Source organism: Lepidochelys olivacea, assembly GCF_965140295.1.
Source record: "Lepidochelys olivacea isolate rLepOli2 genome assembly, chromosome: 1".
NCBI classification, from domain to species: domain Eukaryota; kingdom Metazoa; phylum Chordata; order Testudines; family Cheloniidae; genus Lepidochelys; species Lepidochelys olivacea.
The window spans coordinates 140,863,687-140,887,467 of NC_140411.1; the positions used below are offsets into that span (position 1 = coordinate 140,863,687).

The window sequence follows — 23,781 nt, forward strand, 5'->3', positions numbered from 1 at the left end:
TATATATATTAAAAAACAGTCCTCTTGCCTCTATAGAGCTTGAAACACTAAAGGGACAAGAGAAAGGCTGGGGAGAAGAAAGTGCTCTTTCTATTTCACCAGTGAGGAATGGCAGCAAAAAGATTAAGTAATTTAGATTCACTATTTGCCAAAATAAATCACCATCACCTTCAGGGAAGGGGAACCTGCCAATTTTCCTTGGGAGGAGGAAGTTCCCCCAATCCTGAAAAAGCCAACATTATGTAAAAGACTCCCAACTATTGTCCCGCCTCCAGCCTCCCATTTCTAGGTCAAACTAACAACAAAATGACAACCAAGCATCTACAAGAAAAATGTGTAGGGCTTGCTGCAAAAGCCTTGTCAGGGTTCCTTCCCGACTCTGAACTCTAGGGTACAGATGTGGGGACCTGCATGAAAGACCCCCTAAGCTTATTCTTACCAGCTGAGGTTAAAAACTTCCCCAAGGTACAAACTTTGCCTTGCCCTTGAACAGTATGCTGCCACCACCAAGCGTTTTAAACAAAGAACAGGGAAAGAGCCCACTTGGAGATGTCTTTCCCAAAAATATCCCCCCAAGCCCTCCACCCCTTTTCCTGGGGAAGGCTTGATAAGAATCCTCACCAATTTGTACAGGTAAACACAGACCCAAACCCTTGAATCTTAAGAACAATGAAAAATCAATCAGGTTCTTAAAAGAAGAATTTTAATTAAAGAAAAGGTAAAAGAATCACCTCTGTAAAATCAGGATGGAAAATACTTTACAGGGTATTCAGAGTCAAATCAGAGAGGATCCCCCTCTGGGCAAAACCTTAAAGTTACTGAAAACAGGAATAAACCTCCCTCTTAACACAGGGAAAATTCACATAAAACAAAAGATAAACTAATCCGCCTTGCCTGGCTTACCTATACTGGTTGCAATATTGGAGACTTGGATTTAGATGGGTTGGAGAAGATGGATTTCTGTCTGGCCTCTCTCAGTCCCAAGAGAGCCAACACGTAAATAAACCTCACAAACAAAAGCCTTTCCTCCTCCCCCTCCAGATTTGAAAGTATCTTGTTCCCTTATTGGTCTTTGGGTCAGGTGCCCGTTAGGTTAACTGAGCTTCTTAACCCTTTACAGGTAACAGGATGTTGCCTCTGGCCAGGAGGGATTTTATAGCACTGTATACAGATAGGTGGTTACACTTCCCTTTATATTTATGACAAGCCTCTATACTAAAGCATTTCCAGTACATCTAAAATGATTATTGAAGATTAAATGATATCTTATTTACATGTCCAAGCACAGCCTCTGTCACTGGGAAAGAAGAGCAGAAGAAAACTCCCTGTAATTCCTAAGGGATCTTACTGTCCATCTTTAAGCGTTCAGATACTATGGTGATGGTGCCACAGTGAACCCTTAGAGATTGCGAGCTGAGCACATGGGCCGCGGTAGTGCTTATTTCACACTGAGCCATCTCCAAGTAGAGTTGTGGCTCAATGATGAGGGCACTATTCCCAATATTTATTGTTTATTTATATTACAGTAGCACCTACAGACCTCCCCACCCCCACCCCAGCAAGGCCCAACGTGAGGGAGGCTGTACAAACCACACACTTATTCCAAGCCTGCCCACAAGGAGAATCACTGTGAAGTGAAGCTCTGCACCATGAAGCAATCTGTTGAGTCCCCACTTAGCGGCCTCTCTGCTTCACACCATTTCTATAGCTGTGTACCAGGCGGCAGGAGTTAGCTTTAAATGTATTGGAAAGGGAAAAAACTCCTTAGGTCTCAATGTTTGAAATAATCAGAATCTGGGGAGGGTGAGACGACATCCAAGAAACTAAAGGGCCTTGATCCTGCTTCTATTTTAGTCAATGGGAATTTTGCTATTGATTTCATTGGGAGAAAGATTGGGCCCCAAATAGGAAAATAAAATGCAACAAGCCTAAGAAGAACATAAAGTCACCCTGGAAACCGGTCAATTGTTTTGTCTGAAAAGTACCATACTTGAATTATGGCACTGTTATTCCTGGGGTGAGTTATAAATAGTGAGATGCAACGGCCAGAAACCCACCAAGTCCCAGCCACTGTATGGCCAGTAACAAACATTCATGACACAAAAGGTACACAAGATGAATTAGAAGCAGAAGAAATGAGAAAATAGAATCCACTAAGTAATGGGAAGACAAATAACACTTGGAACACTGCTATAACATAATTTTAACAAGAGAACTCAAATGGCCTTATCCTAAAGCATCTTCTGGGCTTATTCATGCAAAGACATTCAACACAGTCTCTTCTTTGGGAAGAAGGGGGAAAACCCTTTCCTCCTTTTACAACAGATGCCTTACTCTGAGAGTTACCACATGTGACTTGTTTTGAGATGCCAAGAAATATTAAAAGGAAAAAAAAAAGCCTAACAGTGAGAGAGGATGGTGGCAAATAATATTTTTAGCCTTAAGCATTGTGGATTTTTCATATAAAACTAGGAGGACAGTATAAATCTGCCATTTTGTGCATGTCTGGTTTAACTATTGTGACCTGGACATAGAACAAAGCTGAGTTAGAGAAAAATGTAATCCATGCCAAAATAAAAATGTTACATCAACGTTTGTTAATGCTCCACTGAAAAGAAAAATAGATTATTGTGCTGTATATAATGCTTAATTTAAAGTTTTGTACTGTAAAAATTTCAGAATCCAGAGTAATTATATTAATTTTTAGTGAAATTGTTCATTAAACTATTTTTTCAGCTGTTCATTGTTTGTTTGTAGAAACATTAATTACCTTCTACACTTGGGTAAATACAAAATCGAGGTACAGGACAATTAGTTTTAAATAAAAAATAATTTGAATATCACCGTAGAGAAGTAAATTTCTGATAATTATCATCTTGGAAAAACAGAATAAAGAAATTGGATGTTGAAAATATTGTTGGAAAGCAAAAGATATAGACAAGGTACTTCACATTATCTGTTTTTGCCTGCACTATTCCTATGCCCGTAAGCAGTTCCTGAAGGGGATCTTTAGTATCACAGGTTGATTAGTGTAATGAAAGACGACTGCTCTGACCAACAATAAAAGGGCTGCACTGGGAGATAAGTGATGAGGTGACACATGTATGAGGGGGAAAGGAGGCGGCTGAGGATAAAAGCTGCAGTTGTTCATCACATATCACTTTTATATTTAGATTACTGGACACAGTCTTCCTTATGGTCACTAAAATCTGTCTCTCCAGCACTTCAGCTAGAGATTTCCCTTTCTGACTCCCCCTATTGCCTGCATCTCATTTTTTCACACCTTGGCTCATTTAAATTCCTATTCTGATAGTCTAGGAAGATCTGCATGAGAAAGAAACTACATTTTTTTCCTGTCATTGTCTGCATGCAAGATTCTACTCAATCTTCGCAGATGAAGCTACTTAATTATATAGTTATCAATACCCAGACAGGCTCGTTTCCAACTGAATTTTCAAAATCCTCTAACTACACTTCATTTTGTTTAAGGAAGCATTTCAGTTGTTGCAGTATTGTGTGTTCTTTTGTGCAGGGAAAGGTGACTGCCTCATAATACCGATACAAGATGTATTATGTTGTCTAGACCAGGGATTGGCAACCTTTGGCACGCAGCCCTCCAGGGTAAGCCCCCTGGTGGGCCGGGCCGGTTTGTTTACCTGCTGCGTCTGCAGGTTCGGCTGATCGCAGCTCCCACTAGCCGCAGTTCGCTGCTCCAGGCCAAAGTGGGCTGTGGGAAGCAGCGGCCAGCACATCCCTCGGGCTGCGCCGCTTCCCGCAACCCCCATTGGAGGGCCGCGTGCCAAAGGTGCCAATCCCTGGTCTAGACAATTGTAACGGATGTGTGATGAACTTGAGCACACAAATGTCCACCAGAAACCTCCCTCTTACTATGAAGTTCTACAGCAGCTTGAAGACTGTTCTGATGATCCCAGGTTAGTTTCCACCTAATTCAACCTTAAACCCCCCAGACTGCTAGCTACAATGAAAAACACTACACTAAGTATGGTAGGGATGTCTTACATCAGTTACAGTCAAACAAAGATTCTGAGGATTACACACTGAAAGTCCTCAGTGTTAGAAAGTCATATCTAAAAATGTACAAAATTGTAAAGCAAAATACAAAAAACACATTGAATGATAGTGTCAATATTTTATAAAGTCTGCCAAACCTATGATGATGGAACTCAGGACTAGTTAATGTTAACAAGTCAACCAGACACTGTTGCAAAATTTCTTTTTCTCATATACCTCCCTCCACCCACTACTCTGAAAGAGTCAAACATGGGAAATACCAGCAATAAGACTAACACCCAAGGGTGTTATAAACTATAGTTTATCTAGCTAAACAATATTTTGTTTTAGATAATCAATAGTTAGCCCTTCCCTCTCCATTTTACCTTTTTTATTACTTCTTTCATAGGGCATGATCCAATGCCTATCAAAATCTATGGTAGTCTTGACTTTCATGATACTAGATAAGGCCCTTAAAATGTAAATTCTTTGGGCCAGAGATTCATGGACATCATGGACATCATCTATTACACTGTGAGTGCTACCATAAATTTATGATGGGATATCCCTCATTTTATACCTGAATTTACCGCCACGTTATATACATCACTTGCTATTTCTACCTCCTCCTATGATAAATTATTTACATCAGAAATGTTAAACTACTTAACCAACCTGTAGAAAAAAGTATTTAGTCCAAGACAATGCCATATTTCATGCTAATTCCTAAAATCTTTGCTTGCTCTTGTATCCCTCACTTTAAATCTGTCACACATTTCTGCCCTGACAGATTATAAAGTATATGATCAAGGCATCCAAGATTAAAAAAAGACTGCCATATTAATTAGGAAACTTTTGTTGTTGTTCCTAATATTTCAGAATTAAAACACATTGACTACAAACTTCCTATTACAAATACTTTCACCTTTAAGAAGTACAGCATACTACTTTCCCTTTTTTAAGTAGGCTTGAAAGTGACACGATGGTAACGAGTAATCTACTTTGAAAAAAAGCAAAATGAAATTTTTGTCTATCTAGATTGCTATCTAGATGTTCACTGTGACAGACATTGCAACCCCATGCAGTATCTTTGGGGACCACTGTACTAAATTTATGAATGGTTCGTGTAAGATTGTGTTGTACTCCATGGATTAAGGTGAGTCACTGAAACTAAATAATTCTCTTCATTTTGCTTCAGCAAATGGACATGACTCTCTGTCCAAGGGGAGGGCCCAACCCTTGTTAAATGGGACATTGGTCTACCTACCAGACTCCCCATATGGAAGATGGGTGATTTCTGGTGTGTTTAGTATGGATTTAAAATCTGTTTATCGTTTGTTTGTTTTTAAATATTGTAGTGAGGTGGAGTGGCCCCGCTCTGACGCTTACAAGGAGAAACCCGCGGTGGGTGGAGCCAGGCCAAGCCTGCCCCTTGAGTCAGAAGTGGAGGGCGGAACAGGAAGTATAAGAGGCAGGGCCTCCAGCTCAGTTGAGGGAGACCCAGGGATGGAGTCGGACACTGCTGCCGGCCCGAGCCAGGGACTGAGCTGTCTCAACCTCTGCCTCTGGAGGAGTATCCGGAGGAGCTGCTGCCCGGTGAATAAGTCAATGCAAGTGTCAGTGTAGACACTGAAATGCTTACGTCAACTGTTGCTGGCTTTCAGGAGCCGTCCCACAATGCCCCATGCTGACAATACAATTGATACAAGTGCTCCTGGTGAGAAGGAACACTGCCAACACAAGGAGCCAAGTGTGCACACACAGAAGCAATTTATTAACTGTGGTGGCTGTATGCCAACATAAGTTAGGTTGATATAATTTTGAAGTGTAGACATGATCTCATGGTTCTTGGTCTGTGACCTTGTACAATCAGCATATTACTTCAAGACACCCCGGAGCATCAGCTGCATTTACACTTCAGTGATGTGTGAAAGCACTTCACACATGGAACCATGCTAATTAACTGCAATTGCTAACAACTATGGGCTTGTCTCCACTTAAAATACTATGGAAGCACAGCTGCGCTGCTGTAGTGCTACCATGTGGACACTACATACCTCCTCAAGAGGTGGTAGCTAGGTTGACAGAAGTCTTCCATCAACATAGCTCTGCCTAGACAGGAACTTAGGCCTTGTCTACACTACAGAGTTTTGTCAACACAGTAGACTGTTGAAGTGAGTGGTGAATCACATCATTATGCAGGTATGGATGATGGGCAGTGGCTCCAGAACTTTCAGATGCGGAAAGCCATCTTCCTCCAGCTGTGTGAAGAGCCTGCCCCAGCACTGCGGCGCAAGGAGTCCAAAATGAGAGCTGCTCCCTCGGTGGAGAAGTGCATGGCGATTGCTGTGTGGAAGCTGGTGATTCCAGACTACTACAGTCATTCGCTAAACAGTTTGGAGTCGGGAAGTCAACTATTGGGGCTGCGGTAATGCAAGTGTGCAGAGCCATTAATCTCAGCCTCCTATGAAGGACTGTGACTCTTGGCAATGCGTGTGAAATACTGGCTAGCTTTGTGGCAATGGAATTCCCTAAGTGCAGCAGAACAACAGGTGGCACGCATATTTCAATTTTGGCCCTGGACCATCTTTCAACAGAGTACATCAATAGAAAGGGATACTTTTCTATGGTATTTTAAGCACTTGTGGATCACCGTAGGCATTTCACTGACAACACATAGTGGTCCGGAAAGGTGCATGCATCTTCAGGAACACCTGTACAGAAAGCTACAAGCACAGACTTCCTTTCCAGACCAGAAGATTCCAGTGGGGGATGTTGAAATGCCTATAGTGATCCTGAGAGACCTGGTGTACTCCTTACAGCCATGGCTCATGAAACCTTACACAGGAAACCTGGACAGCAGCAAAGAGCACTTCAACAGGTCGAGCAGGTGCAGAATGACAGTAGAATATACGTTTGGCGGATTAAAAGCATGCTGGCACTGCCTTTATGGCAGAATCAGATCTAAATGAGAAAATATTCCCACAGTCATAGCAGCCTACTGCATGCTCCATAATATTTGTGAGGTTAAGGGTGAAAAGTTTTCCCTTGGGTGGAGCACGGAGGCAGATCACCTGGCTGCTGAATTTGAGCAGCCAGATACTAGGTCTATTAGAGGGGCCTAACGGGAGGGCTACATTTTAACCACCACTTGTAGGAGACAAATAGAGATTGTTTGTCTTTCAGAGAATTTGTTTTTATTAAATACCAGTTAAAACACACATACACACACAAAAGACTTGGTGGGAAGAGAGATAGGAGTGCAGGGCAGTGTAGGCTCTCATAGCTGTATGCAAGTCCAACTATCATTCTGGAAGCTGTTCAAAGGGATGGAGCGAATGGGATACTGAGACATTGGGGAATTTGCAAGGAATCTGTGGAAGGAGTTTGGGGAGGGCAAAGAAAGCAGTTGTGTATCAGCTGCGGGGGGTCATGAGCATGCATGTCTTCTGCCTGGAGCTTGATTATGGACTTCAACATCTCCTTTTGCTCCTCCACCATGTCTATCATCCACTCCTGGCCCTTTACAATGTACTCCTCACTCTCCTTTCTGTCTTGCCTTGCTATTTTAAATTTTTCTTTCAGGGTCTCTCCCCAGTCCCTGCATGCTCTTTTTTTGGCCTCTGAGGATTGGAGCACCTATCAGAACATGTCCTCCTTGTTCTGCCTTGGTTGCTTCCTTATTTGGCAGAGGTGCTCCACCAATGTGTAGAGGGTTCCCTTATAGGCCACATCTGCGTAAGCACAAGAAATAATACACAGAAGCATGACTGTTAGTTCACACACAGCACTGAATCAGTTTAGTAAAATACACCTCCTTTAACATATGAATCACTTTCTCTCTGTCCCTTGGCAAGTACACATCTTGGCAAACACCCTAAACATGGTGAGTTTGGCCCAGGGAGGGATGCGGGGTTGAGCATTCAAGATGGGGTAAGGGTCTAGGTGGTTTTTTAAGGTGATCACTGCAGGCAACTAGGGACAATATTGTAAATTCTGCCATAATTTTCCACAGGTGGGGGTCAGTGAAGTTGATATCTTCTGAAGGTAAGCAAGGATACAAAGGTGAAGCGTTCAGCTTCAGACCCAGTCCCTATGCTGCTTGCCTGTGTGCCGCTTTGGTCCCTGCACAAGTGATTGCTGATTGGCACAGGAAAGTTTCCTACAATGGGGGATGGAACAAAGCAGCTCTGCCAAGGAATCTTCGGCAGAGAATTGGCAAGTACCTCCCAGTTTCCTAGAGATCTCTCTGGAGGATTCCTGTGAAATCTCGGTGTGCATTAAGACAAAGTTCCACCGCACTGCTTAGCTGCAGAGAGGAATGTGAAGCACACGGAAACACAGCTAGTGTTGTACATTTCTATCCTTTCACTCACTTCTAGAATATACAGAGCTAAGAACAGCTCTGCCTCATATAACTGAGCATCATCAACTCAAAAAGATCACTTACCAGAGCTCTCCTCTCCCTCATCATGCCCGCTAGAGACAGACTGCTGGGGAGGGCTAGACCCTTCTGGAGTAGAAAAGAGGTACTGACTCGCTCTACCATCGGATGACCTTGCTGTGTGCTCCACAGTCCTTCAACTCAACCTCCTCGCCCATGACTTTGTCTTTAGGATTGAGTCTACTGTCCGCCACCATTTCCAGCCCCGCCCAAGTATCCATGGGGTTCTTGGTGGTGTAGGTGTGATCACCGTCAAGGATGGCATCCAGCTTCTTACAGAAGCAGCAGGTCTTTGGCGCAGTGACAGTTTGCCTCCCTTGCCTTCTGGTATGCCTGCCGCCGCTCCTTTATCTTAGCGCGGCACTGATGCATGTCCCATTCATAGCCCTTATCACACAAGTCACGAGAAATTGGACCATAAATATCAAAATTCCTATGGCTGGAGCGGAGCTGGGACTGCACAGCACTGTGGGGAGAGGAGGCTGTGCAGTTCCAGTGGGAAAGCATTTGGAGCTGCCGTGGTCAGTTGGGAAGATGCAATGTGAGCTGTCTAAACCGAGCCAACAGCAAGTGACATTTCAAAAATTCCCGGGCCTTAAAAGGGGGAAGGACAGATGTCTGTGTACCTGGGTGCAGGGCAGCAGAGTTTGAACTGCTGACCAGAGCAGTCAGGATGGGCATTGTGGGACACCTCCTGGAGCCCAATTATAGCAACATAACCAAGTGCGGTGTCTACACCGACTTTGTCAATATAACTTTGCCAAAAAAAGTTCTATGCTTTATTTTGTTGGCAAAGCAGGAGAATTTTGTCGGCAAAAGGAGCATTGCAGTATGTACATCTCCGCTGTTCTGTTGACGAAAACCGACTTTTGTCAACAAAACTGTGTAGTGTAGTCAAGGCCTTAAGCTGGCTTAATTATGGCCTCAATGTAAAAAAAGCTCTACACTTCAGCCATACAGCATGCAACAAAAAAAAGACTGAAGATGACAAGATGAAAAACAATTAGATGACAAATATGGTGATAAAGAAAATGGAAGAAAGAACCTTTTGCAAGCATTAAAAAAAATTTAAGCTTCACAACACTTCCGTAAAACCATGAAAATTCTGTCCTAATTCAAAGATTGAGATATTGAAACAGTGCTTTAAAGGAGTCATCTTTCAAATGTGCCCAAATTCAAGTGGTCCAAAGGGGGGCGAGAAAGTGAGAGAGACAGGTATTTCTCCAACAGATATTTGCTAGTTACCAGCATACATCAAGTCATCAAGCTGTAGCCTGCTCCATAATTTTTGCTTTGGGAAATAGCACATCACATTCCTTTGGATTTAGCTTCCAAAACAATAGGGAAATACAGCCTCTTTCCTACCAAATATACTCAGTAGTAGTCAGTACCCCACAGATTATTGTAGCTCAGTTTAGTTCTGAATTTCTTTTCAGCCGCACATTCAAAGGTTTCCCTTGATCATAATCTCCTCTTTAGTTCACTGCTGCAGGAAGGATTTAGGTCTGAATATAGAATATTAGGTCTCTCTATATTAGGTCTGAATATGGAAGAGAGATCTTTGATTCTAAGTCTTATGAACTTGTGACCAGTTTGTTTGCAGTTGCATCTTCAGATGACAGAAGTGCCATAGATCAAGATAACATGTTGATAAAAGAGATCAAAGACAACTCTAATATTTGGGATTAGATTTACATCCAAGTCCTTGATATTTTCATTAAACTTCATATACATTCCTAGAAAAAACTGACCACGTGACCTAAACTGCTGGATGGTCAATTTATCAACAGAAAGGCAGTGGATGAGATTCCTCTGTATGCTACAAATTACAACTGGGATTTTTAAAGGAACCTAAGGGAGTTAGGCATCCAACTCCCCTAACTTTCAATGGGAGTTGGATGCCTAACTCTTAGTCACCTTTTAAGATCCCAATCTATTTGCCCTGCTCTGCTTGCTACTATCAAGTGAGCTAAAGCTGCTGAAGAAAAGGCTGAAGTTGTCACTAAAAATCAACTAAGAAACGTATTTCTTGCATGAAACAAGAGATTTAGATATAAGAATCTCCCTGGGAATTGACTGGAAATGCAGCTCTCTTCTCATCATCTCCAATCTCACGGAAGTATTGCTTTAAAATTATGTTCCTAGCTATAAATGACACAAATGCAACTGTATGGAGAAAACCCTCCAATCTTCAAAGCCTTTTTAAAAAGACAACAGTATTATTTTCTTCTACCTACTGTGACAAAGTTCCTCCTATACCTTGGTGGGTCCTGTGCTTTTTGGCGGATTTGCTCACCTCAGAGGTTTACAGCAGCTCTCAGTTTGGTCACTTCTGCTAGAGACTCAAACCTGCCGTATACTCAGCTAACCTCAGCACTGGCCAGCATGGGGAAATTGAGAACAATCTCCACAGTCTCTGTTGTCCCACGTAGGGGGTTGGGGACAGGCCAGATCCCTTTCCAAATTAGACCTTCCCTTCTGGTGTTGCTCACAGACCAGGTCAACACCTCCTGTGTCTGATCAGGAGTGAGGGGAATGGGGGGAACCCGGGCCCGCCCTCTACACCGGGTTCCAGCCCAGGGCCCTGTGGATAGCAGCTGTCTACGTCTCCTATAACACCTGCGTTACAGCTACAACTCCCTGGGCTACTTCCCCATGGCCTCCACCCACCACCTTCTTTATCCTCACCACAGGATCTTCCTCCTGAAGCCTGATCACACTTGTACTCCTCAGTCCTCCAGCAGCACACCTCACTCCTTCATGCCCTCCACTAACTGATGGGAGGCCCTCTTTAAACCAGGTGTCCTGATTAGTCTGCCTGCCATAATTCATTCTAGTATGTTCTTAATTGGCTCCAGGTGTCTTAATTAGCTTGCCTGTCTTAATTGGTTCTAGCAGGTTCCTGATTGCTCTAGCACAGCCCCTGCTCTGGTCATTCAGGGAACAGAAAACTATTCATCCAGTGGCCAGTATATTTGCCTTCTCCCAGATTCCTGTACCCCACTGGTCTGGGTCTGTCACACCTAAGGTACTTATATGACCCCCATTATCGTAGTATCTGAGTGCTTCAATGCTTTTTAAAAATCTTGTCATTTTATCATAATGAACATATATGAAGTTTCCATACAAGTTTTAACAAATCTTATTCAGTCTGAATTTGTTAGCCTTTATCCTCACAACATCCCTGTGGGGTACAGCAGTGGTGTTCTCCCCATTTTACAGATGGGGAACTGATGCACAGAAAGACTAAACGACTTGTCCAAGGAAGTCTGTGGCAGAGCAGGGAGTCCCAGGCTAGGTCCATAATCACTGGACCACCTTTCCTCCCTCACCCTGTTTCAGTCTAACAGGTTCTATTACCATAAGATTTTCTGTGACAACTCTTCCCAATTCTCACCCCAATCTTTAGTGGTTAGCCTTACTTCCGATTCTTACATTGTTGTCCTAAAAATGAAAAATCTTGGGAAAAGAACCATAAATGGTTACTTGCCTTCTTTGTTCTACCAGCTTTTCTACAGAAATGTGCTCTTCTTGTTTCTCATCCACTTAACACACACAGTGAAACAGTTTATGATTAGAACAAATTCTCAGTAACAGTAGAATGAATTTAAAATGTGGTTCCTACTTATAAAAACTCCTTTCACACATCTTGAATCTGAAAGGAGTAAGATAATACAACCCAAATTGTTTTACAGCAAAACCTCAGATATCTTATAAGAGACCCCTTATCATATCACAGATATTAAACAATGATATTCCTTTTTCATTTCACAGACCTTGGCAAAGACAGAAGGGGGTATATGACAACAGAGCAAACTTGGCTATTAGCTAAGGGGGCTCTCTATCCATAGGTTCACATAAGTAGGTAGATAAGCAGTAAACAAAGTATTTGGAAGTAAACAAAGTATTTGGAAGTATACAAAGTATTTGGAATATACAATTTCAAAAACAGAAAGTTTACAGTCCAAAGCAAATGCTACAGGTAAGCCTGGAGTTTGAATCCCTTGGAAACAATAAAGACACTTTTACTATATTTCTTACTTTAAAACAGTTTTTTGTTGTTCTTGGGAGCTCCATTCTATAACCCTGAAGTAAGGTGTTGATGCAAAGCTGAATATAAACTCCTATGAAATTCAATTAATACAGCTACCAACATTCCTGAGACTACCAACAATATAAGTAAACGGTCTAAATGAAGTCCAATATTCTTCAAAAGGACATAGAAAACTGAACATAACCAGCTCTCTCACTGCAGAAGAATTTGAATGCAATTGGTTTTAATGGAATCTGTTTAGATTTGGTCTTCTACCATTATCAGAATTAGAGCAGGAATGATAAAGAAACAAATTATGGCATGTCAAATGTCAGTCAAGATGTGTTTCCAGAGCTACTGTGTTCACAAATAGTTGTGAACTACAGTAAATGAGCAATAATAGTTTCTCATAGAGACAACACAAAAAGATATGATTAAGGTTAAGATTTTGCCAAGGTTATTTTTAGTAAAAGTCACAGACAGGTCATGGGCAATAAACAAAAATTCAGGGGAGCCATGACCTCTCTGCGACTTTTACTAAAAATAAGCAGAGGTTGGAGGAGTAATGACAACTGGAGCCTGTTGGGGCAGGGGGAAGAGATTGACAGCTCAAGCCCCTTAGGTATGATACAGTGAAAACGTGTCACTATTTCATCGGTATCAGCTGTTTACATATTAAAATCTGCATAAGATCAGTTGGTTCTTAAGTCCCAGCTGCTTGACAGCGGCAAAATCTGGGAAGACAGATTAAGCGTTATTACTGGTAGTTTTACCATAGTTGCCTGGTGGCTGTAGTGCATCTCCTGTCAAGCCACACCATCCGACTGGGAAGATATCTCGAGAATCATATTTGCACCAATAGTCAAATGCTCCCCTCCAGCCATCAAATGTAACGAAAACTTCATCTCCTCTAACATCTCCGATGGTCGCTGGGCAAATTAAATAAGGGTTCTTTTTGTCTACTGCTTCAAGTTTCATTCCAACTTTAAAATAGTTTGGAGCAGGTTTTGGTGGTTCCTGTCAAAATAAAAATTGCAGAACATCTAGGTTTCCATGAACTCTTGAAAGATAGCTGCTTTTCTCTAACATTCTAACTTCTCATATTGACTACCCCAAAAAGGTTATACAATACACATTTAATACATGGTTACAAGTTTATTTTAAATTTTCTATACTACCTAGGCTCAAGTATGCTCCTACTTATGTGACTGGCAGCAAGGTTATGCTGAGTCTACTTAACCAGTTGTCTGAGTAAATCTGATGTGTTCTACAGGAACGGTGGGATAGTGAACGTACACTAAAAATAAATGGCATAGTTTTATGTAGGGAGAGGACAGGATCAGAAAAATATACTTCTACGAGGGACTGGATGTTTCTGGGGATTGATAATGGACTAGAGAATCTTTCACCTCTTTGTTACTTATACAAATGCACATACAAATCATTAACATCTGAAGGCTGTTTAGTGGCCTGGGTGAAATAAGTTGGACTGAAGGGAAACCAAAGTACATCCCACTCTCAATAAGTAGACCCTCCAGAAAAGGACTGAGGCATATTGTTGGGACAGTATTGAGAAGCTTGCAGTGCCACTGCTCACGCCATAGGTATTTTATGAATGCATTCAAATCAGTATGTTCTCAAAATGAATGGGGATTCATGAGCAAAGAGATTACAGGATCAAGCCCAATGTACGTTTTACTAAAACAAACTCATGCAAAGCCATTATCAGTACTAAGAAAGAAATCACTGAACTTCACACTCTGATTTTAGCAAGCTCATAACAATGGTAAGAGGACAAATCAAAATCAACAGATCAGCTGAGTCATACCTGCATTCCTACATATTTTTTGCACAAAAACATTTCACACATTTTTCTTAAGATCCTCTTTTCTTCAGCATAAAGGCCATACTTCTAAAACTGAGAGCATTTTTTTATTACTTTCAGCTAAGTCCCCACTACATTCTTAACAGCTAAACTGTCAAGTATCCGCCAAATAAAAATATTCAGCATAAACTCCCCATGCATTCCTGTGGCTCTCATTCTCCCTTACCAGTTTTAGCCCAACACATACACAGGCACATCATGAATACATTACTGTCAACAAATGAGAGATTCATGACATCTTAAATCCATGAAAAAAACCAAGCTAACAATTTTTTCTAAACACAGCGTACCTTAAAGGTCCAAACACAGGAAAAGAGGTGCCCATCCATTTGGACTAGAAGATGATCATTTCCTGTCCAGTTTTGTGGCTTGCCAATCCACTTCAAAGTAATTTTAAATAACATTCTTGCCTTTCCATGCTGAAAAGAACAGTACAATATCCTGGCATCCTCAATAAAAATGTAATCATGGACCAGTTGATGGAAGCTTGTTTACTAGGAGCCCCTTTCTTCTTACCTTCTTAAAGAATGCTGCAGGTGCCATTTCAGCTCCATTTAGTGTTCTTAACAGAAACATTGGCCAAGATGATGCATTCATCTGGAAACCTAATTAACATAAATAGATTAGTTGTGTAAAAGATTCTAAACTCACATTTATAAAGCATGAATATACAGGAAAAAGGAGTACGCAGAGTTTTCCCCCACTACCGTCCAAAACCCTCCGGTTTGGACTTGACTAGAATGAAATGTGGCCAAGAAACATGAATGCATAGGGCAGCTATTTAGTGCAGTAAACATGTTGGATAGCATATTTCCTTTCAGGAGTGATTTGCCTGCAAAATCATTTATCATGGTTACTATATTAAGTGTGACTAGAAACATGCAAGCTGTGGTACTGCAGATTAAATTATTCTCTATATTCCCTGGTCTCAAACAATCTTCCTTGCATAGTACCCAGTTATATTTACTGGGTCAGTTTTCCTTCATTCTCAAATGACATCCTCTTGTCTAGCTTCTCTGTCATCTAACTCTTATTTTTATTAGAAACATTTTCTTCTCCATTGAGGCTCTTTCACCAGAGTCCTTCACAAAAAGAAACAAGGAAGTGCAAACAAATCTCAGTGAAACAATACATCCTTTAATTACAAAGACAAGAACATAAAACAGGGAATGATAGAAATGAAACATCTTGATAAGTGTATGCATCACATTGCAATTGCATAAAGTGGAGAACGTTTCCATGCCAAAATTCTTCATTAAAATGTAAGTGAATACAATGCACAAATGTTGGGACCAGCAGGCTCCATTCCAATTGAGAAAATCAGTTGTGTAAGTGTCTAGCAGGAGGCAATTATACACCCAATTGGCTCCCAGCTTTACCCAGGAACAGGATGCTGCAAAAGTGCCAAGAAGGCTTTTTTAAAAATGTATCTATCTATGCCAGGATGTTTGAGTGTTGGAACCTAGCTACTGCTAAAGAATCAAGGACTGGAGGGACAATATGTGACTATTTCTTTTCTGAATAAACTATGCAATAGAATGGCTGACTATCATCATGAGAGGAGTCAAACGTGAATTCCTGGATAATATAAAAACCATTTGCTTATTAGGTACAACATTTCAAATAATTTCAATGAACAGGAATGGCAATCTGAACACAAGGACATCACTGGCCATAGACTGGTCTAAACACATTTTTTGTACCACTGTATTAGTTTAGGAACAGATAAAGTTAAAGTGGCGCAACCAGTTAGTGTAAGTGTAGTTAAACCAATATAAAAGTGCTAATATCAGCGTAGCCTATTTCGATACCAACCAAAGCACCTTCATACTGGTAATAATTGCATCCACGTTAGTGGGTTATACTGCTTTAACTATATCTGGTCCTAAAGCAATATAGTTACAGTGGCACAAGCACTGTATTTTGAAACACTTTAAATAGATCACAGACCCACACAAAGCAAATTGCTGCTCCATTCTGGTTATCTCCCTCACACAACATTTGGAAGGTTCAGTTTTGGAGTAGAATAGAGTGATATTTTAATAGTACTTCACACTTCACCTTTCCACCAGCAGATCTCAAAACAAATATTAACTGAGCCTTGCAACATAATATGACTTAGTAGCTGAGGACCAGCCATAGCGGAGACCCAATTTGTACTTGATATAAGATCAGTCTGCCCAAAAGTTCTCTGATGCCATTAGGTACCTGCATTTTTCCTGCATCTGGGAGTGTAAGTGAACTACAATACAGCCGTGACCATCTACTCTATCTTTCTCCTCTCCAGGAATACAACCATTTTCCTCAGCAGTCAGAGTAATACACAAACATCCAGATGGCTCTCTAGTGATTAACTCTGGACTTACTGTACTGAGTATTTCACTGTTGGACTAAGAGTGGGCTCCTCCTGGTGGTCTAGTGGAATATCACAGGTAGAAAAGAGATATGGAGTCTCATTCTATATTTCTTAACTTTAGCTGAACAGTTACTTCAAGGATCCCAAGCACTTGTTTATCCATCTGCCAATGATACAGTAACAGAACAAAAATCTCTCTCAAAATATCCACCCAGTACTTAGAAGTCCATAGATGAAGCATTTCCCAAATATTGATGTGAAAATATTAGAATGCACAAAGCCCTGTAGGTCAGGGTCAAGTTTACCAGGATATTTTGGGGGGGAAGGGGGAGAAAGGGGGGAAGGAAGAGGAACTGTTAATTAAAAGTCATGAAATCCTCAATTGAAAGCACAAAATACCATGATCACTGAGGGAACCAAGGAAAGGAAGTAAAAGTAGGCATTTAAATAATAAACTTGAAAACAAAAACATACTAGAGTTGTTGTTCAATGGTTTTTATTTATGGTAGTTACTGGACATTTTTGTTCTTTTTTCTATAAGTTACGCTGATCAGAGACAGAAAAGACCTACTGTGCTACATGGGAAAACACTGTGTGGTTAACGGTTGGTAAACGCTGACCACCATAAAGTGGTTGCTTAGGTTTATTGTCAAGTATGATTACTGAGTGCAAGTGAAAAGGTCTTCCTGTTTCTATTTTGACCAAAGAAGTATTAATATTTATATTCCCTTTATTATACTTAGGAAAAACATGTTAGTATGGTATCAAAGGTTTTATCAGCATAAATTTAAGATTGTTGTATTCCCATGAACGAAGTCAGCATTGAATTACGAAGATTACTCTTAACAAGTTTTGATAAAAACTTTATACCATATCCTCATATGTGCTACATTTAATTAGAATAACTGTTTTAGGAGTATAATTTTTAGGCAAAATTATGCATTTGTGTTGTTGGGGAAAAGGAAAGAAAATGTTCTCTGACTGGTTAGTTTTATAAAATGGCAGCTGTTTAAATTTGCTGAGGGTCTTGGAAAGTCAGAATACAATCCCAGCCAACTATATTCTGCAGGCAACCTTACAGAGTAAAATACTTTAGACCACACTAAGTATACTTCACCACAGCATACATGATACATTATAAGTATAGGAAATGCCATAGTAATGTCAATACCACAGTACAGAATGTGTTTACTTTTGAAAGTGTGGTTGTGGTTTAAAACCAGGTGCGTAAAAAAAATTTTAAAAATCATTTATATTAAACACTTTTTAAAAACAAAAATAAAGCTATTTAGAATTATATTTGAAATTGACAATCTATATTAAAGCCTAAAATTATAATTAAAGTTACCTAATTTAAATATAAAAAATAACATTAAGCAGTACACGCCTGCTGCCAGGTTTTAAAGAAAGTCTGGTAAAGTCTAAACTGGTAGAAGACACTGGCTAAGCACCTGGAACCAGAGTCTGTTGAGTGCTAAACCAGTATTTGATAGAAGTAGAGTAGGTCCCTGCAATTCTACCAGAACTTGATGGAACCCAACTATAAGTATCAGGTTTGGATTGGGTCAGAAAACAACCTGAACCTCTGAGGCTTGGGTCAGGTCACCTCTGAAGTCTCTCTCTTGCCCAGGAGGTTGGCATAGTGGTGGCTGCATGCCCCACTCCTCCAGCCACCTCTGCCTTGTTGAATAGTATGCACTGCCAAGTAAGTGTGCTGCACCTCTCACTCCAAAGAACACACACACAATGCAGCAGGGGCTGGCAGCCGGCAGGATTGGGAAAAGCAGCTGCCACCATCACACCAATCCCATGGGCAGGAGGTGGCAGAGGCGCTGCTAACTCAGGTTTGGAGGGAAAGGTCAGGGTCAGGTTGGAAAATGACAACACTCTTGGGCTCAGATGGGGTGGATTTGGGACTAGTTTGGGTCTGGGCCTGAGCAGACCTTTAATACAAAAAGGGTAACCTAGATTCTATTCTGATTCATGCATCACCACCATCATTATCGTTAAGTGAGCAAAACACTCTTGAGTTTAGTCCTGTCCAAATATGGGAGGAATTTTTTGGAAAGGAAACTATGGATATCTGAGTGTGCAGGAAAATTATGTGGTGAAGATGACTTCTGGAAGGACAGTGGCAAGGGACTGCTGGCTTCTGTAGTGCAGCAATAAAGAGTGTAGTGCTAAGTTATCAGTCTAAAACCAGGAAACACGTACTACATTTGCTCCCATTCTCTGATACATATATTTGGAAAATTACTATCACCACATACAGTGGTACAGAAGTGTAAGAGAAAAAGATTTGAAGCAATGTAGGTCCCTCTGTCTCCTTTCTCATCCAAGAGCTAGCCTAGACTACGAATGAGAAAAGAGTGAATGAAACATGCAGAGTGAGTGAAAGATAGAAAATGCACCCTCACTTCAGTCAGCCGACTCTTAAACTAGATAGGAAGTAGAAGAGAAAAGAAAGCAAAAAACCACAACAGGAGCTGTTACTCCTTTGAGTTTTATGGGAAGAGGCATTTAGGACCTTGTCCTGGCAAGAACGTACTTTAAATGCATTTCATTTTGCTTAAAAAAATTTAATTAAACTCCTGTGGAAATCATTTTGAGTTTGTCCATTTTTTGAATTATTAAAATTTTAAAAATGTCTCTCCCTTTTCTGCAGTGCACCTGATACACCAGAGACCCAAACTCAGGAGCTTCATACAAGTTCTAAGAAATGTGGCTTTAGGAAGCACTTTGGGACTCTTCTCCACAACTGAAAGTAATGTAGAGGCCCTGGGTACCACAAGGTAATGCCACAGTTCTCTATAAATTATGGGGTGAAGGGGAATAAATTAACTAGACTAACGTAATATTTATGTGTAACCCATCAAGCAGTCACTGAAAAGGCCATTGGGGATCTGTCCCTCCTCATGATTAGTGGGGGGATTCTGGGAAGAGGGAAACATTTTTGGATAGTAGAACTCATGCTCAAATTCTAAATTTCTCTATCCATTCCTAGACACAGTAATACACAAAGTGGAGTCCAGTTCATTTACTCTCTTTATTAGCTTTTTTACTTAACATTTATCCTTCTTTTGTTAACATTTCACTTGAACCATTATTTCAAGCAGCACTTCCCAAGAAAACAAGATAACACTAACCACAAAAGAGCAGCATCCTGTGGATCACATATACTATGTCATTAGTTCAGAAACATTGTTCCTTACCGAGTGGCGGCTGGAGCATCCCCCCTTTCTTTTCACAGGTCCCAATTGGCTGTATGTCACAAGAATCCACAAGCCTCCAAAAGTCATTTTTGTTATCACTTCCATCAAGCCGTAACCTTAATCTGGCACCAGTGATTCCAATTACTGTAGCTATACACACTGAGGTAACATTGCGTGGGTCGTGGGCTTCCAGTTTCATACCAACTTTGAAATCATTGCTAGGTGGGATCCTAGACTACAGGAGAGGGGTGGGTGGAGAGAAAAAAGATATTTTTCTTATTTTTGTCTCCCAGCTTGAAACAGATACTATGAAAAGTTTTGCTAAATATACTAGACAGTTATGACCACATAGCTTCCATTCATCAAGACATATAAAATGCTGTTATACTTACCAGTTTATGAACTTTAGTCAGTGAAACAGGTCCCTCCGCTGGTAATAGCTCACCTTTCCTGATCACTCTTGTTACAGTCTGTATGGTAACACCCATTGTTTCATGTTCTCTGTGTATATAAAATCTCCCCACTATATTTTCCACTGCATGCATCCGATGAAGTGAGCTGTAACTCACGAAAGCTTATGCTCTAATAAATTGGTTAGTCTCTAAGGTGCCACAAGTCCTCCTTTTCTTTTTACGGATACAGACTAACACAGCTCCTACTCTGAAAAAGGACTAAATCACTACAAATAATTGGCTGGCTTGTATTGCTTTCTAGCAACTCCTGAGCAGGATGCTTGGCTGCCATGTTGCTGGAGACCTCAGAGTCCAAAGCCTCTCTCCCCCAAACAGCGAAATCCTCAGATTTTTAAGGAAGTGTTTAATCAGCCAGTTAGTTTCTGTTGGCTTAATGGCTTTGGAATTCTAGATTAGCACAATGACTCTGCCAGCAGTTGATCCGTTGTTTTTCTTTCCTGTGCTGCAGGGTCAGAAGTGAGGAGCAGGTGGAAGGCTCCCTGGCAATTCAGAGAGCAATTGGCGAAGAGTGGCTCACTGAGACAGGTGCCTGGGTTGGTCAGAGTGGGGTGGCTGCTGGAGTACTCTTTGGAAACCATGTAGTGCTAGAGCAATAGCAGCTGGAGCACCGACAGCCCTTGCCTAAGAATGGCACAGCTGAGGGTCAGTGTGCCATGGCACTGCCGGACTCCACGAGAGGGCAATGATTATACTGATAATGGTGAAACATATTACAATGATCACCTTCTGGCAAAAGAATTACAAGTAATTGTACCCATGATGTTTCAAAAAGGCATTGTGAATTAAACAAAATTTCAATAAAGGCACTTTTAAGAACTAAGGTGGCAATCACTTTAGAGGCTTGGTATTACTTCTACATCAACACGACGAATTCTCAGTAGTCAGAAGGACAAGCATAGATAAGGAGGAGACCAAGGGTCATTTGGTGAAAGTGAGAATACAAGAGGGAAAGAACAATGCAAATTGCCATTAGATCCAGACTAACTACCTCATGTGATATAATAGCTGAAGACATATTAAGATTTATGGCTTGAGGTACGCTACATTCATAACAAAAAGTAACAGAAAATTAGGTGTTATTTGTATGACAGTAGTGCCTAGAGTAGTGGTTCTCAACCTTTCTAGGTTATTGTATCCCTTTCAGGAGTCTGATTTGTCTTGGTATCCCCAAGTTACATCTCATTTAAAAAATTACTTGCTTACAAAATCAGACATAAAAATACAGAAGTATTACATCACGCGGTTACTGAAAAATTGTGTACTGTCTCATTTTTACCGTATATTTATAAATCATTTTCAATGTAAATATTGCACTTACATTTCCGTATATAGAGCAGTATAAACAAATTATTGGTATGAAATTCTAGTTTGTACTGACTTCACTAGTGCTTTTTATGTAGACTTTTATAAAACTAGGCAAATATCCAAATGAATTGATGTACGATCTAGAAGACCTCTGCACGTCCCCAGGGGGTTTGCGTACCTCTGGTTGAGAACCACTGGCCTAGAGAACTCAAGAAAAATCAGGGCACTACTGTACTAAGCACTGTATAAACACAAAGTAAGAGACAGTCCCTCCCTCAAAGAGATTACATCTAGATAAATAAGATAAAGGGCAGAAGAAAGGAAATATCCCCATTGTACAGATGGGAAATGAAAAGAGCGAGAAAGTGATTTACCCAAGGTCACACAGGAAGTCTGTGGCAATGCTGAGAACTGAACCTAGATATACTAGGTCCCAGTTCAGTGACTTCCTCTCACAGAGTTGAACACACACACACACATACACACAGGAAGAGTCAGCCACTGGATGCAAAGATGTAAGTGCCAAGCTGATTAGCATGCATCAGTTTTTGGACTTAAGACATCTGCATCATCACTTCGCCTGTTCTGATAATTGGTCTTTGATGCTGATTCAGTGTTTAGCATACTGTAAATTAGGAAGAAGAGGAGAGAGGAAGATCCTTTCAGAAATTTCTATACCAGGAAGGCAGGGATGATTGACGCATGACAACTGCACAGCACTAAACAGGATTTTTTAACATAGTAGCAGTCCACTGAAGATCAGGATCAATCAGGTCCAAAGTTGTGAGGGAGAGGGAAGACCAGAGAAACTTGTATTCACCCCACACAAAATATGTATCCATTTAAAATATCTATCTATTTAAAATAGAGAGGTGTCAGTCAATGGTAGGAACTGTGTCTGTCCAACCTGACAGGAAAAGTGTGCTGCAAGACTTACTAGGATAACAAATGGGGTTGCATTTCCTGCCCCCTTTGCCCTTCTGAAATTTTAAAAATATCGAAATCTTGGGTTCCTCTTGCTGTGAGTGAAAAAGCACGGTTTGAGACAGACCCCAGATCAACAGCAGGAGCCCTGAAGGAGCCATCAGAGCTCTGCACAATAAAAAGACAAGAGACATTCTGTGTGTGGAGCCTAGCATCTGTCACTGTACCATTCAGACAGCAGGCTGTCTGAGAGGGGAGCCCAGGCATATTAAATTTAAAGGGCAATTCAATGTCAGGATATTGCTTGTCAAGCTGTTATTCTCTACAACCCCGAAAGTCAATTTAAATTGAAAAGTTAGGGTGTTTTTTTTTAAAAGAGAAACTGGTTTAAATTGCAATACTGGGGGGGAGACATATTAAAAGAAATCATACATAATATCTATTTTTGGCATTATGGTAGCATATGAACCCAACTGAGATCAGGCCTCCATTGCTCTATGTGCTGCACAAACAGATGGTAAGAGACAGTCCCTGCCCCAAACAGTTTTCAATCTACACAGACAGGACAAAGTGAGAGAAAGGGATGCAGATTTCAGATAGTTAAAGAATTTAAATAATTATAGAAAATAATTCTAAAATAATTTTAACAATTGAGTCTATAGAGAATGCGCTTACAAATACCTTTATCTTGATTTAAAACCTAGTTTATTGGTTTCTCACTTATTTGTTCATTTCAAAGTTAATTAAGTATCTTGTTGGCCTGTACATTAGAAAATTATTTGACTGGCCACTAGGGTATACTATCAGCTCCTCCCCTTGCATTACGCAAAGTGATGACACATTCACAGTCTTTCTGATTCTCATCTATGTGAATTCTATTCTATTGCAAAAAAACGTAGTTAATGCAGAGTTGAGGTTGTTTGTGGTATGTCATCCCCTTGCAGAACATTGAGTTGAGATCTGTGTGCAAGATCTGAACTCCAATTTGATTTCCTATCATTGTGTAATCCACCAAACTGCGCTTTGTGCAAAGCTTAGCTATGAGTATGCTAATGTAATGTCAATGGTGATTAAACTTGTCTCCTTCCTTCGATCGAAGTCATCACTGCAACACACAGTTCAGAAGAAAAGGAGTACT

The 23,781-nt window shown here is 40.7% G+C and overlaps 1 protein-coding gene across 2 annotated transcripts in view; it reads right to left on the bottom strand.

Annotated features, from left to right (window-relative positions):
- SCML2 (Scm polycomb group protein like 2) overlaps window positions 1-23,781 on the bottom strand; it is a gene marked incomplete at its 5' end in the record, with an annotated part of 131,180 nt that overhangs the window by 43,174 nt on the left and 64,225 nt on the right. For both annotated transcript variants that reach the window (XM_084623146.1, XM_084623145.1), the window contains 3 exons: window positions 13,262-13,505; window positions 14,890-14,978; window positions 19,942-20,176. In XM_084623146.1, the coding sequence (XP_084479272.1) occupies window positions 13,262-13,505; window positions 14,890-14,978; window positions 19,942-20,176 (568 nt within the window). The remainder of the gene's footprint in view (window positions 1-13,261; window positions 13,506-14,889; window positions 14,979-19,941; window positions 20,177-23,781) is intronic.